The sequence below is a fragment of the Podarcis gaigeae genome (assembly GCF_964106915.1).
Source record: "Podarcis gaigeae genome assembly, chromosome: 8".
NCBI classification, from domain to species: domain Eukaryota; kingdom Metazoa; phylum Chordata; class Lepidosauria; order Squamata; family Lacertidae; genus Podarcis; species Podarcis gaigeae.
The window spans coordinates 50,846,019-50,861,786 of record NC_139684.1 but is presented as its reverse complement, the minus strand read 5'-3'; the positions used below and the strand labels follow the sequence as shown (position 1 = coordinate 50,861,786).

Sequence of the window (15,768 nt, the reverse complement as noted above, 5' to 3'; positions counted from 1 at the left end):
CAGCATAGTTTGCAGAAATACAAAAATTATTTGGGGGAAGCCCAAAGGGTTGGGCTGGGCTCATTGACTGTTGTGGTGTGTGGGAATGGAGGGCAGTTGGAATGGAGTATCCTAGAAAAGGGTTACTGGCTTACTGGAACCCTGAACAGGAATACTCTGTATGGCCACATTTTGTTGCAAGTCCCACTTGTTTTTAAATAATTAAACTATTATGAACCTATAGGCATGCCTTAAGTGCTACTTCTGATGAAGCTCACTGGGTAACCCTGGGCCCAGTCACCATCTCACTCTAACCTACCTCACAGGATTTTTGTAAGGATACATTTAAAGGAGCAGAAAGAGAAAGGATTATAAAATGCCCTCCCCAGCTACTCTCCCTGCCCCCAATGAATGGGGAAAAGCACCTACATCACCCACAGCTATGCTCACACACAGAAGGAATCTGTTTGCACCCTTCCTTGGTTCACAACAGAAGTAAGGTTGGTGACCAGTCCTGGCATCCAGTGAAATGTGGGCATGCTTCAGGGGGCATATGCCATGTAGGAGCAGGCAGTCGTCCTTGCATTGTGGATTTTTGAGGGGATATTTACTGAGACTTTTCCTAGCACCATAAGAGGCACTACTAGCAGGCACATTGGTGCCTGTGAGTGCAACATGGGAGACCCATCCTCTTAAAAGCTTGGGAGAATCCTTTGTGGTGCCCCACAAAGCAGCTTCCAGTTCATATTCTGTGGAGTCATGAACACAAAGCAGAAACAAATAGGACTTTTTACAGTTGTGCTCCCCTCTTTCACTATTACCTCTGAACAGCAGTCTGTTTGTCACAATGCAGCAGTGAATGTATGAGCCGGTCCCTTTCTCGGTGATATGTACAAGGTTTTGTTCTGATGCTGCAGAACAAGTGCTGGTTAATGTTCAACGTGTATATCTGTAAGGCAAATTCCATTTTAGTTCAGTGAATAAGGGTGCTCGGACATCAATACTGGCTATGCTAATGACCCCAACCATTAGTGCCTGAGCTCATCTGGATTCTGGTTCTTCATCCTGAGCTGTGTAAGTGCTTTGGGGGAAGCTATATGCTTTCTCAACATCTATGAGTTTAGGGCTTAGAAGACCTTTGCCTGTAAATGAGGCACATCATCTTAGATGTATGTGTTAATTAAGGATAGGCGAATGCCTCTTTTTGATTAATGGTGTTCTGTCTTACCAAGACACTCAAAAACACAATAACTGAGGAACTTATCTCAAGGCCTGGCTCCCTCTCCTCAGTTGCAACCTGAGATCTTGTCCCTGATTGGTTTGGATTGTACACCTCTGTCCCTTTTGACCCTCTTTTACTGCCTTTGAACCTGACCCTTGAACCACAAACCTGGCTCTGCCTGATTTGGATCAACAGCAAGCTACCTACCCCTTCTGTCCCCCAAACTCAACCACCTGGGACAGATCCTTGCTGAGCCATGACAGATTAGCAGTACATCCTAAAAAATATGAATCATTTATTTCAACATGAATGGTTCAAAAGCAATAATAATTGCAATACCCTCAACTTTCACATTCATCAAAATCCTCTGAAAGACCTGCATTTTAGGGCCAGTCCTACCAGTAAACAAAGTGATGCAGCTGCCTTAGGTAAGTGGAATACAAAAAAAGGATGGGGCATGCTTGATTAATGCTGTTAGCAACAATTACTTGCAAGTAAACATTCATGAGTGCACTTGAAGCTCCTGATTCTTCTTTTGCAGGATGCCTGACACCACATACAACATCATTTGTGAGTCAGGTGGGTTTGGTGTTAAGGGAAATTGCCTCATGGACCAAATTAGGACCCTGGACCAGAGGTATCCTACCACTGCCCAGTATATAAAGCTAGCACTGTTTTTTGAACATCCCCATATAAGACCACTTAGGAGGCTGGTTTAATGCCCAAGAATGAACATTTGTGGTCTTGGGGGGGCTCCTTTATTGAAAGCTGAAGTGCTCAAGTCAGGCGTTTTGACTGTAAATGGGATTCTAGCAATACTGAAAGCAGCAGCTAGGGAGATGTTGTCTTGTCTCACAAGATGTGTGTGTTTGTGTGTGTAAGAGAGAGCTCATTAAAAACAACATCGTCCTGTGCATGGTCTTATTAGCCTGAGTTCTATTGATTTCCTTTTTCTCTGATGAGAGAAGAAACACAGATTTCAGCTCAGCTTGCCTGTATGGCTTCTGATTAGCAACCCTTGAGAAAAATTCAAGGGAAAGGGGGCAGAAAAGCAAACCGGATGCTTTGGCTTTGGTGCTTGTGTTGCAATCAATAGAAGTCAAACTCCTTCGAGCTTCTGTGTATTTGATGAATTTCAGCTGATTTGGGAGCCTGGACCGACCTCAGATCAATACTAACTTGCTCAAGGGCCGGACTCTAAATAACAAAGGCAGCAGAGTTTTGATCCACACAGAAGGACGTGTCAGCTTAATGAAGTTTTGTGAGTGCAATTAGCTTTGAAGTTAGGGGTGAAATTCGGGTCTGGCAGATTCAGACGAGGCTCAAATTGGTGTTTCTGCTATTGATTCCTATTGATAGGACACTGGGAGAGTCAGATCCCCGTGACTGGGACTCAAAGACTGGGACAAAAATTACATCCCTATCCGAAACCTCCCATTCCTATTTTCAAGACCACCTTGTATAAACAGTATTGTATAAATGCCACCTGTATTATTAATTGAATTTATATACTGCCCTATCCCCGGAGGTCTGAGTGCAGTTCACAGAAAAGATCAACATAAAAACCACAGTATATATAATCAAAATAAAAACAACAATCCAATAACCCCCCCCCCCAAAGAGCCACATTTTAAAAGGGTGTAGGATGTCAATCAGATCAACCAAAGGCCTGGTTAAAAAGGAACGTTTTTGCCTGGCGCCTAAAGGTATATAATGAAGGCGCCAGGCAAACTTCCCTGGGGAGAGCATTCTGCAGATGGGGAGCCACTGTAGAGAAGGCCCATTGCGTGGACAGGTGGAGTCCCCCCAACCCCCAGGCGACCCCCGAGCAGAATAATGACTCAAGACAACGTGCTATGGGATTAAAATTGGCCACAACTTTATTAAATTTCAGATGTAGGGAGACCTTGGCTCAGGCATTGGGTGTTTATCCTTCCCAGTCCCCAGCCAGGGATCTGGGAGACATCAGGGTTATCCAGAATGTGTGGGGATTGGGCTGGCTCTGGAGAACATATGTTCAAGCAGAGAGTCTGCCCTCCGTTTCGCCGCCGTTGGAGGGGAGAGCAATGACAACCTCTTGGCGTATGGCCAATGCCTCCCCTCAAGACCCCTTTAAAGGGGAACCCTGGAATCACCACCACAAGGGGGCGTGGGTCACCACTTCACAGCCCCCCCCTTTAAGAAGATAGACTAAAGGATTCTGCCCAAGGCCTGAAACCGCCATTCTGTGGTTCCCAGCACCTGGTATTTAGAGGCAGATTGCCTCTAAATTACAGATGCATAAAAGCAGGTGGTCCATTCTGGAAATATTTAGTGGACGTTTTTTCTAATTACTACAGCAGAACATAAAAACCTTAACCTTTACAGTGGTACCTCGGGTTAAGAACTTAATTCGTTCTGGAAGTCCGTTCTTAACCTGAAACTGTTCTTAAACTGAGGTACCACTTTAGCTAATGGGGCCTCCCGCAGCTGCTGCGCCGCCAGCACGCAATATCTGTTCTCATCCTGAAGTAAGTTCTTAACCTGAGGTACTACAGGTATTTCTGGGTTAGCGGAGTCTGTAACCTGAAGCGTCTGTAACCCGAGGTACCACTGTATTTGCAGGGCTTGGGGGGGGGGGCAGAAAATGGTTCTTCCTTTCCCTTACAAATTGTAATGTTTTGACGGCTATGTTGCCATTGTGCTGTTTCCTGGTTTTAATATAGTTAATTTCATTTAAAGGTTGGATTTTAATATTTTAAGAACATGCCGCCTAACAATCATGGGTGTTGCTTCTGTACATACCGCCCCAATGGTCCCTTCTGCACCTGGAAAGAGCCCTGACTGCAAACAAGCCCAGTGCACACTTAAGCTGGCCCCAAGCCTCAGAGGCTAATGGTTCAAGCCACAAAATTCCTGAGTCTGGCAGGCCTTTTTCCACTTGAATGTCTGCCATTTTAGAATCTGTTTCAAACATGGGAAACCCTGATTCTAGCTCAGAATCCCCCCAAACCTGTTGGATTCTGGCAATTGGGTTGTGTGTGTTCTCCTATATTGCAATTTTTATAGAATTATTAAATCCCTTTTTATTTGCTGAGTACTTTCCCTATCCTTGGGGAATTCTGTGTCCCAGGCTTTAATGGTGGATTCCAGCCCTGCAATCATGGAAATGTACAGCCACGCTCCTTGCTGTCATCATCAGAGTCAGGTGACAACTTTTAAACGAAAGAGTTCTGAGTCAAAATGGTTGGCATTTCTATCTATTTCTCATGGAAATGTCTATTGTCTCCCCCCTTTTTTTTCTTCTTTTGTTGTGGCTGTACTGATAACCCCACACTGTGTCTGATGTTTATGCTCTGTAGACCAAGTAAATTGAAGTAAACACATTGTAGATTTTTCTTACACTGATGCGGCCAGATTCAACCAAATGTGACAAACCACATACACCATATATGTAGTGCATATATGGTGCCACAACCATGTCCTTGATGCCTTTAGAAGTTCTGTTTAGAAATATGAGGGTGAGATATGTGTTTTACACCAGATGTTCTGCCCCTTCTTTCACACTAATATCTTGCCCATAGAATCCATAATAGACAGAAGGTGTATTTTTTAGCCTTAAAATTTTATTATATCATTTGCATCAACCATATTCCTTTCAGCACCATAGAAGTGAAGAAGAAAGACTTCTCTTCATTTGCCAAAATATCTTTTAAAAAAGAGAGAGAGGTGTAAGCTGATTTCATTTCATTACACACAAAGAAATGGATGGAACATTTTAATTTGGCTTTCTTTAATATATATTTATATATTATATATAATCATAACAAAAATGCCAGAAGGTTTGTATGTGCTTACCATATAAAAACATTAGTTTTTAGAAGGATACGATACAGAAAAAATCATTGAAATTAAAAAAGTTGTGTTTTTTTTTTAGGCTTTCTAAATCTATTAATACAATATTTAAAAAGACAAAGATTCATAGTTAAACTGTGTGCAGGTTATGGACAAAGGAGAATGACCGCTTTAGTAATACCAGATTTATTTATTTTTTAAAAAAGATTAATCTGTCTTGTCAGTGAAAACAGTTAAATTGGGAATTTTTCTATTACACAGTTTGAAGTCTACACAAACTCCCTTTCCCCAGCTGAACAGAGACAGGCAACATTTCACTCTGTGAGCTGGGCCGATATGTGTTGACTAGCAGATTTGCATTCCAGGCTAAGCATATGTTGAAATGGACTGGGCTGATTCTATGAGACTGCAGCCACTCATAAGGGACTCAGGGAAGTGGCTTCCAGCTGCAGTAGCATGGTCATCGATTGAGTATTCCATAATGGTAAGAAGAGAGGACTTTTTGTCTGGAAAAAATGTGGCAATGGAAGAGAAGAAAGAGAAGGAGGGGGAGAAAGAGAAAAAGAAAAAGGAGGAGGGGGGCAGAAGGAAGATGAGAAGGAGAGGGACAATAAAAAATTGGAGCAGGAGAAACAGAAAGAGAAGATGAATGAGACTGAGGAGACATTGGAAGAGGAGGAGAGCATATTTTAGGGCTCACGTTTCTGGAATCATGGCAATCTAGAACATGAGAACTGCCTGTCTGATCAGATCAAAGGTCCATCTAGTCTGGCATTTTCTCACCAAAGGTGGTCAACCAGCTACTTCTGGGAAACTTAAGAGCGAGACATGAAGACTTCTCTCCTGCTGTTTGTCCACAGTGCCCAGTACTCAAACTGCATCTGAACACGGAGGGTCTATCGAGCTACTGTGGCTGCTTGCTGTTACGTATACTAGGTGATGTCTGAGATAGTGGCCTAGTTCAGATACAGAATGATCTCAGTCTGACAAACCATAGTTTACCAGAAGAAGAGGTTTGGGCATGCATTACCTGTTTTGTTCCCTCCTTTGTCTCTTACAACTTTATACAATGCTTCTCAGGCTTGTTTCACTATTTTATATCTGATCTGGGAAACTGCGGTTTAAGCTCTAATTAGAAGCCAGGATTGTGAAACACAGTGTGAATGTAGTTGGAAGTGAAACCACAGTTTCCCACTACTGTGGTTTAACAAACCCCAGCAGTATTGAAACAAGGCAAAAGAAAGGAGGGCGCTTTCAGGAAATGCTGCTGATTCTCTGTCTGGTTTTTCAGACTGAGATCACTACAGCTGAATAAGGCTGGACACGCTGTGAATCCTGTAACTTGGGCAGACCTCAGTTTTTCAAGAAGCACAGAGCCCCTGCTGCTTATTGTCTCTCAGTGATTCTTGGTGACGTGTATCCTATGACACAACCATTAATGTGGTTCATTATGCTGTATGTTTCCCTGCCCCCATGCTGCACAATCAACTATTGTGTGCCAAGGAATGTGCAGTGTGGTGTTGTCATGCTACATGTTGTGTTATATGAAGAAGCAGGAAACAGATATGCAATAAACCCAACTCTGTGTCTCTCATAAAGTCTACTTCTGCCATGAAAGAACAAGCTGATACTAAGTATACACATGTCCTTCCCTCCCTATTTCATCACACTTGATCAACATAGTAGCACCTGTCTCCATCCTGATGCCCTCCAGATGCTGCTGAACTACAACTCCCATCATCCCTGACCATTGGCCATGCTGGTTGGGACTGACGGGAGTTGGAGAAGAACTGCTTGCACACAGAAGGTCCCAGGCTTAATCCTTGGCATCTTTAGGTAGGGCTACAGAGGACCCCTGCTAGAAGCACTAGATGGACAGACTCAATATAAGGGAGCACCTTTTGCACATAACCTCTGGCAAGCACTAGGTTGTAGCTAACGTGCAGCATCAATTGCTAAATATTATCTAAAAAAGCCATCAGACCCAACAAATTTTAAAAATTCCATCTAGCAACAGCAGGCATGGCAAGGGGGAGCCATTAGGTTATGTACTTTGCACTAATAATAAGCACAGTATTAATAGGGAAGGAAGGAGAGCACTTACAGAATATCAGACAGCAGTAGCTACAGACAGGAAGTTTAGTCCAATATTTCTCAAGAGAGGAAGTTGTGAAGGTGGGTGTGTTCTTATGGACTGTATGTAAAGAGCGTGGATAGTCAGCGCAATGCCCTCAAGATGTTGAGGACCACAATTCCCACAATCCCTGGGCATGCTGGCTGGGGCAGATGGAATTTGGAGTCTAAAACAGTGGAAGCATATCACATTGGTGACCCTTGACATTGAGTATATCCAGTTGGAAACCATATTCTATGATGGACAGTGTAATCACAGTCACTCACTAACTGATAGTGCAGTCCTATTCCTGTTTGCTCAAACACAAGTCCCACTGAGTTAAATAGGACTTACTTCTAGGTAAGAGGGCTGTGAATTTATAGACTGAGGGGCCCTGAGCATATTCTTGAATGTAATTCAGCTTGAGCAGGAGTTTTCCCTTAAGGAGCCAAGTGGCCTGATGTCCTGTAATTGCCTAAGAAGAACCAGGAAACATAGTTGGTCTTGTTTAATTTCTCTCATTAAAAACCCCTCCCTCCCTTCCTTCCTTCCTTCCTTCCTTCCTTCCTTCCTTCCTTCCTTCCTTCCTTCCTTCCTTGACATTCCTAATACTTTTCTCTGGAGCAGGAATCAACCCAAAATGACCTTGGAGGATCACTTTAAACAAAATCTGTTGATCCCTCTGACACCTGGATTTTTCTCACTGCAGGGAGTTTTCTCACCAGTCCTGTACTCCCTGTACTTGTATTCCTAATGCTGACTGGTGAATAGCAGGTCACAGCACACCATGGCCTAGCAACCTGGTTATTGTGAGCCCAAACAAGCATGTTTGTAAAACTCTTTGCTCAATGTTTTTCAAAACTTTCTTTTCTTCCCTTAAAATCCCCTAAATGTTTCTCCTAACAAGGGACCAACAAATTCACTTTCAAAATGTCCTTGGTGAAATTCCATGGCAACTCTAAAAAGGACAATGAAGTATCCTGTATATAAGGGGATTCATGGTAGTGTTATATAATACTTTAAGAATAGCATAGTGCTTTCTCAGGCTATACTTCCTAGATACCTATCATGTACCATGATGCTAGATCCCACAGGACTCAGATGAGTGCAAGATTCAGGTCACTTTCCTCAGGAGAGAATATTCAGTAGCTGGTCCCGTGATCTCCTGCCTAGAGGATGTTGACCTACAACCAACCTTAGACTTAGAGGATGAGACTACTGTTCTTCAACCTTAAGTCCCCAGATGGTGTTGGACTCCAACTCCCATCATTTCCAACCAGCATATCCAACAGCACCTGGGTACCCAAGGTTGAAGAGAAATGTTCTAGACCTCACAGAAGCCAAAGGACATAGAATTGGGTGAGGGCCTCTTAAGGAATGTAGGTGTCTCCTTCAAGGAGGTGGGGCTTAATGCAGAATAGGTCTTGCCTGCTTTAGAAGGCCTCAGTTGGCTTCAGCTCCCTATTGTGGCAACTCAGCCAGTAAGACCTACTGGGAACTGTCCAGAGTTCTTATTCCTGGATAGAGAGACCTGCCATGACCACCTGTCTGGATTTAACTATACTTGACCCTGCCCAGAACCATATGTCCCCATTTTCCTGGAGTTCAAAAATTCCACCCATTTTCAAAGCTTTATGGCTCGCAGGATACTTGTAGAGTTCTATAAATTATGCAGGCAGCACTAACCTTGGTCTCATCCTCCCTTAGGGAGCAAGTATCTCATTGAGTCATAAGTGGCTTTGAGGAGATGCAGATGGTTTCTGCTCCTTTGAATTTGATTCTCCCATTTAAACACACCTTTGGGGAGCTCGTTGAGTCAACCAGTTAACCATTTTGAGCAGTCGGCATGAGCCAAATCTGAGGTAGCTTTCATAAGAAATCCTCTATCTCTAGTATCACCTTGCTGCCATTGTGCATGTGCACATGATGCCTGTTCAAATGTCAACATTTCCTAGTCTTAGAAAAACACTTGGGGGAGTCCGTTTGGTAGGGAACTGGCTGGTTGTGGAAGTGTGGGAAATCAAGTTCTTGGGAACCAATGTCTAAATGCAAAATGCAGACACATATTAACACAGTTATGATTGGTGTGCATGTGAATAAATCAGGGTATTTTTTCCTTGCAACATACAGGGAAGCCAATGGGAAAGGATTGTGTTATATCCATGGTTAGTTAGAGTAAACCCACTGAAATTGGTGGATATGGCTAACTTAGGTCCTTTAATTTCATTTGGCCTATTCTGACTAGAGCTTGGTTGGTGATAACCCTTTGTGCATGAATTGGAGACTTATAAATTCAACATACATCAGAGCCTGTGCTCAGCTTCCTCTGGCTCAGCCTGGTGCTTTCCAGATGTTCGGACTACAACCCCTGTGGCCACTGGGTGAGGCTGACGGGAGCTGTAGTTCAAAACACCTGGAGGGCAGCAGGTTGGGGAAGGCTGGTCTGGGACAAGGCATGGCAACCAGACCAGTCATGCAGCTCAGGGCCTTTATCTGCAGGACTGGGATGGCATGCACAGGATTCAATAGCCACATTTCAACTCGGGATTAAGGACAAGGTGACAAAGGGCACACCATGTTCACCTCCTTCCCATAAGTTCAAGATTTCTCCCCTCCCCAACAAATAGGAAGGAGAAGGTGGTATTCAGTGACAACTGAAACCGCTCCTGTGACCTCCTCCCACCAATGGGTTATGTGGAATACTGGAATATGCTCTAAGATCTGGGTGTTTTATCCTTCCATCTGGTGTCTACATCATTGAAAATAAAATTGGATCCTAAGGGACTTTAGGCCATGTACATAATACAGCTGTTGTCTGGACAAAATGTAAATTTGCAATAACAGGAAAGAATGTGATCACAGATGTACGGAATTTACTTTTCTTTTTCAAAACACCATTCTCTGGAATGAGAAGTATATTTCTTCCATTTGCCCTCAAACAGGATTCCAGCTCTCCCATAGCATATCAAGGCAGCAGAAGGCACAAGGTCAATGCACTAATAAGGCAAAGGAATATGATTCCCAGCCTAAAAGTTTCCCCAAAGTTTGACCCACAATACTATTCAATGGTTACGAATGACATTGTTCTTGATTAATCCAAAAGTATCTACCTCTTTTTACAACTATCAAATTTTCTACAGTTTTAAAAATGGAGCATATCCAAGAATGATAAACTCTGAGAAAGTTTACTTCAAAACTGACCCTGACCCCCCCCCCCGAAAAGAAACCCCACAACTCACACAAAAAAGAAATCTCAACGCATCTAAATTTGAAAGGGGAAGAAGGAAAAACCTGGTTTGGTTTTCTTTCTTTCTTTCTTTTTTTATAGAAAAGCAAGAATTCCCAGAAAGTAACCTGTAATTTAGACAGTTAGCTTTTGTGGGTTTTTAAAACTGTAAATAGTGTAGCACAGTTTGGCAGTAATTGGTACAATTGCTTATAGACCACACAGCATGTCTACTTCAGCTACTCACAGAATGTGGATATCTGGTGGTAATTTACACAGCTTAAAGGGAGCTATTTAAATACTGCGCCTTGGCTTAGTTTTACTGCTAGTGGTAAACATTCTAGACAGAGATGGTGGACAGCATATGAGCTGTAATTCATACTGTTTTGGACAGAAAAAAGTTAATAAAATACAAGCAAAACAGAAAAGTAGAATGAGAAGCAATGTTGCAGATAAAACAATCAGTCAGGTTAAGCTTGGGCCATGAACTAGAAAATCCATTGGTTCATGCCCCTGTAGAGAAAGTTTGATGCAATGAAGACAGATGAATATGTGGGGAGGGAGCATTTTTCTTTTCTCTCTCATAGAATCAGAAATTTGGAAGGGACCCCATGGGTCATCTAGTCCAGCCCCCTGTAATGCGGGAATCTCAACATGCAGTCCCCCATCCAATTTGAAACCATTCTGGACCCTGCTTAGCTTTACAAATGTGCTAGCAGTTTTTAGTGCAGTTTGATTTTTGTTCTGGGCGATGAAATCCTATTTGCTCCTGGTCATCACCGCCACAGGGGTTGGTACAGTCCATAAAGGTGCTTTGATTTGGACATGATCCAAACTAGCCCTGATTAATACACTTTCTGTCTCTGCTTCCCTGGAACATGCAAAGCAGCCCCGTGGGTGCTAGTCATCTAGGGCAAATGGACTCTGCCCCACCAACCTCACAGCCTGCCTGCCTTTTTTCTTACAATGGCTGGTGGCACTGACCGTCAGCTTCCTCCTTTGTAGAACACAGCAGGGAGGAGGAAGGGAACACATGTAGAGCCAGTTGGCACCGCCTGTCATTGTCTCGGGCTCTGCCTCCAGTTGGCCTCCCTGCCTTCCACCCTGTCTCAGTTTGCACCATTGGTGGTGCCTTAGCAGGTCTGCTGCAATCTCTGCTCACAGCTATTTGCTGTCTGGAGTTCCCTGCTTTTGAATGGCCTGATCAGGCATCTGTGGAAGTTTTACTATTGCTTAGGCTTTCAAAGCACGGGAGGAGAAAGGTGATTCCCCTTAAAGCTGAGGCAGTCAAGTCTCCTTCTCTACGAGGGTTGTGGAAAGGCAAATTTCTTCCCACTCTGATATCTCCAGAATTTTGCAGGTGCAATGATGTGCTATAGGCTATGGCCCACCTGTAGCAAACCTTTGCAGTCATTATGGACTTCATTTCGGAACCTGGTACAGATCCCATTGTCCAAGTCAGTTTTCAAATCCCTTTTAGAACCATTTCAAGTGCACCTACCCTGACTTTTACAGAGAAAATCCCATGACTGATTCTTTTTAATTATGTTTGCACTGTATTCCATTTCTCCAGAAATGTTTGCATCATTTCCAATCAGTTCTCTCTGATCCACCAGTCTTTTATTTCATCTTCCTTGATTTCTTGTTCTTTGTTTTTCAGGAGAGGCAAAGAAAAACCCTGCTTCTGGAGCCATCTGGTTCTACGGTACATCTTGTTCAATCTCACAGCCATAGCACTGAGATCTGTTGCCAGATTCTGAGACATGCTCTCCACTGAGGATGGCCCCCAATTAATGCATCTGTACAAAGATACACTAACTGGGGGCTTACCCTTCCCTCCCGAGATGATCCAAAATGTTGCACTGGTTGCACTGGCAACAACCTCTGTCGCCCTTAGCTGCAGAACCGCAGAATTATGAAGCATTACGAAATCAGAGATTTCGCTAAAGACTGGTGGGGAGGCTTGGCTCAATCTATGCTACACCCGAATGTATTTTAGCAACCATGGAGCTGAACAGGCAACAATACTGCCTCCCAGTGTATCTAATACATGACAGGAACATGTTTCAGTGTGCATAATGCTGAATGGCAAGCCCACAACTGCTTAAGCATATTTGAAAACTCTGCCTCCGAGTTCAAGAGGGATATGAAAAGCAGATTGGGTTGATCTATGACATTTGAACTTCCATCATTTATAAGTGGCAATACTATTTTGGAGAGGTACAGATTCTTCCTGCTCTGGAAGGTGTGCTTGTCACTTCTAAAAAAGGAAAGTGTCACATCAGAAGTGCAGACTAGGAGAGAAACAGATTGTTGCAGGTGAGGGTCTATTCAGAGTTCATAAAATAAATTTGTGTTCAGGTAGGAAATAGATAATAGTGTCTGGGTACTGATTCATGAACTTTATAGATGCCTGTGGGAAACCAGCAAGCAGGATTCAAACACAAGATCATGGCTAGTAGCCATCAATAGACTTCTCCTTCATTCTAACTCTCCAGTCTAATTCTCTTTTAAAGCCATCCAAATTGGTGGTCGTCTCTGCCTCCTGTGAGTGTTGCAAGTGAATGAGCTTATAAACGAATGAGGTGCTGTGACTGGACAGTGGAAGTCATGTTTAGGCCACGCTGCCCCAGAAGCCACTCCCTCTATCAATGGGTGGGCAGGGAACACTTGATGGTTCTTAGTGGGGGAAACTCGGGCACTCTGCATGTGTTTAAAGACACTCTTTCCTTCATACATGCTGTACAAACCCTGCTGTGGGAAGAGGGATGGGGTTCAGGAATTTCAGTCCACCACCTCAAATCAAGCTGAACCACCAAGCTGGGGGAGCGGGGCAGGAATGGCACAAGAGAAGAGCGAGCAAACAAATCTTCTGCAACAAAAGTTAAGAGGTACAAATGGTAATGTGTAAGATCTTCCTCTCCTTGAAGTGACAGGCACATCTTCCGCATGTGGCACTTTTAATCTGTCTCATTCAGAATTTACAGAACTTTCCTACTGTGTCTTGCTATGCGCTTCTGGTGAAGTTACTTGTGTTTTAGCTAAGGCCCTCCACCACCTATTTCCTTGCATTGCTCTCTCTGTTCTCACAATGAATGAGGACTAATATACACATCACTAGAGTAGCCACTGTTTCCCTGTGACTGGTTCCCATGTTGCTCTGATCGTGCTCAAATGAAGAAATCCCACTGGGATGGGCAGGCAGAACAGGAAGCAACTGCATTGGTGCTATACCTCCTTGAGGGTTGATAGCACTGGTGTGGTTACATTGCACATGACCCATCTGTTCCATGCGATTCCTTCATCCAGACAGCACTGGAACTGCGTTGGATTCAGCCGTGCCACTTTGTTGACATATTCAGTAGGTCTATGGGCCAATTCAGGCATTCAGCAGACTCCATTGGTCATGTTTCCCTTGTGGTTGTGATGGCTGGGTTTACATAGTTCAATTCTCCCGCTCACCACCTATAGAAAACTACACACTAGAGAGAAGGTTTAGGCTAGCCTTTCCCCTGACATACTACCTTTCCATGTGCTGAGAACCATCTTTTGGTGGAGGAATGTTCCAATATTCACATAACTGAGGTGGGTTCCATAGTCTACGCCAACATTACATGTGTTTATTCATAAATCCAATCTGTTCCTGTTCCATATTAATCTGTTGTTTTTTTAAAAAAAAAACTGCACAAGAATTTGTATTTCAGTATTTTGATATGGATTTCAATATGCATTTCATCACAAAATATTTAAGTATGTATTTTGTCTCAATGTATGCATTTTATTCTAAAATATGCATTATTAAATGCATTTTGGTATCACAAAAGTTCAGAACCTGAAGGGTAATTATGGCCCCATCCACACAGAAGTTGCCTCAGATCAGGTCAGAGCCACCAGAGAGTCAGAGCAGACAAGGTTGAGCTAGATTATTAGACTGACAGGGTTGTATCCAAGAAAGCACAGAAGCACAGCAGAACCTCCTTCCCTTCCTTCCTTCCTTCCTGGGCATCCCAAAATCTGCTCTGGAGGGTTGGGGAGGAACCCCAAACAGGTTTTGGGGAAGGGAAGGAGAACGAGGGGCAACTCCATTCCACTTTGTTAGATACAACTTATTGTCTGGTGGTGACATAAGACAGCTTTGAAAGTTTGTGTGCCAAACCTCTCATACTGCAAGCTGCAATGGACCAGTCCAGGAAAGATGCCGCCACTTGTATCTGCCACATCTGCCATAGTATCTTCTGAAATCTTATCTCCAGGATTGCATTGGTAGAGAATACTTTAGGATTTGGCCCTACTGTTTTGACAGTTGCCTGCTTATAGGCAATATGACACTGTTTTCCAAACCTGGGTTTTGAAGGTCCTAAGAATGCTGTCGCCAGGATGCTTTGGGTTCTGAATTACCATTGCCACCCTTCTCGTTTCCCCTACCTGCCCACCCACCTCCACCCCAATGGTACCTCACTGACCATTCCATTCCTAAGTGAGTGGCATGCAATGTGGAGGCATGCTTCTGACGCAGGCATGCTACTACAACATTAACAGGCTAAAAAGAAAAAGGGAAAGGAAAGGGGGTGGGGAAGAAAAGGAATTTTTTTAAAAAAGAAGAAGAGAGAAATTAAGCATTAGCTCATTAAGGATATATAAAGAAATGATTCGAAAACTCCCTTTTGGAGCAGCACTAACACAGAGACTGATTACAAACTAAATTGTGCTATATATCAGTATATATATAAAAAAACATTGTTTTGTAAGAATGGCACTGGTTCAAAAGAATTGGGACTTCTACCTTGGTTCCTTTTAAGTCCACAGTGAAAGTATAGAAATACAGGCTTGCCCGGTTGCCTGGCAACTCGTGACGCTTGTGGGTGGGCTGACACCCCCCTCCCTTCCCCATTTCCCCATGCACACATTCACATACGTTCTCTGCTTCCCTTTTTAACATCTTCCTAACGGGATGCAAATGGAGAGGAATCTGAAAAGCAGGTAGAATCACAGCCAGAGGATAGTCTGAGTCAAGTCTGGTCTCGAGGGGGTGGGGGCATCCGAAAAATCCCACACTCTGTCTTGCATCTTGGTCACAAGTTTGGAAGTTCCCTCCTCTACACACTTGGGGGACAAAAAAACCGTCCTTTTTTAAGGATCCTCTTCTCCCGTTGAAACCATCAGGCGCATGGCAACAGGCAGGTGATCAGTTAAGCCTGCCAGCTGAGTAATGAAACTGAACTCTTCCACTTCCTGTGGAGGAACAGCAAAAGAAAAGATTTTTAAAAAGAGCTCTATGGTTTGTGTGTGTGCCACTTTTAATATTTCAGATGAAAATAAACATATCAAAAGAGCCTGGATCAGGCCAAAGACCCAAATAGTCCAGTGCTCTGTTCTCATAGTGACCTACAGAAC

General features: G+C 43.4%; 1 protein-coding gene across 2 annotated transcripts in view; it reads right to left on the bottom strand.

The window, feature by feature from the left end:
• Nucleotides 1-5,205: 5,205 nt before the first annotated feature.
• SMPD3 (sphingomyelin phosphodiesterase 3) overlaps nucleotides 5,206-15,768 on the bottom strand; it is an 86,911-nt gene continuing 76,348 nt past the window's right edge. For both annotated transcript variants that reach the window (XM_083749917.1, XM_083749918.1), the window contains exon 8: nucleotides 5,206-15,606. In XM_083749917.1, coding sequence (XP_083606043.1) covers nucleotides 15,505-15,606 — 102 coding nt within the window. In that variant the 3' untranslated portion in view covers nucleotides 5,206-15,504. The remainder of the gene's footprint in view (nucleotides 15,607-15,768) is intronic.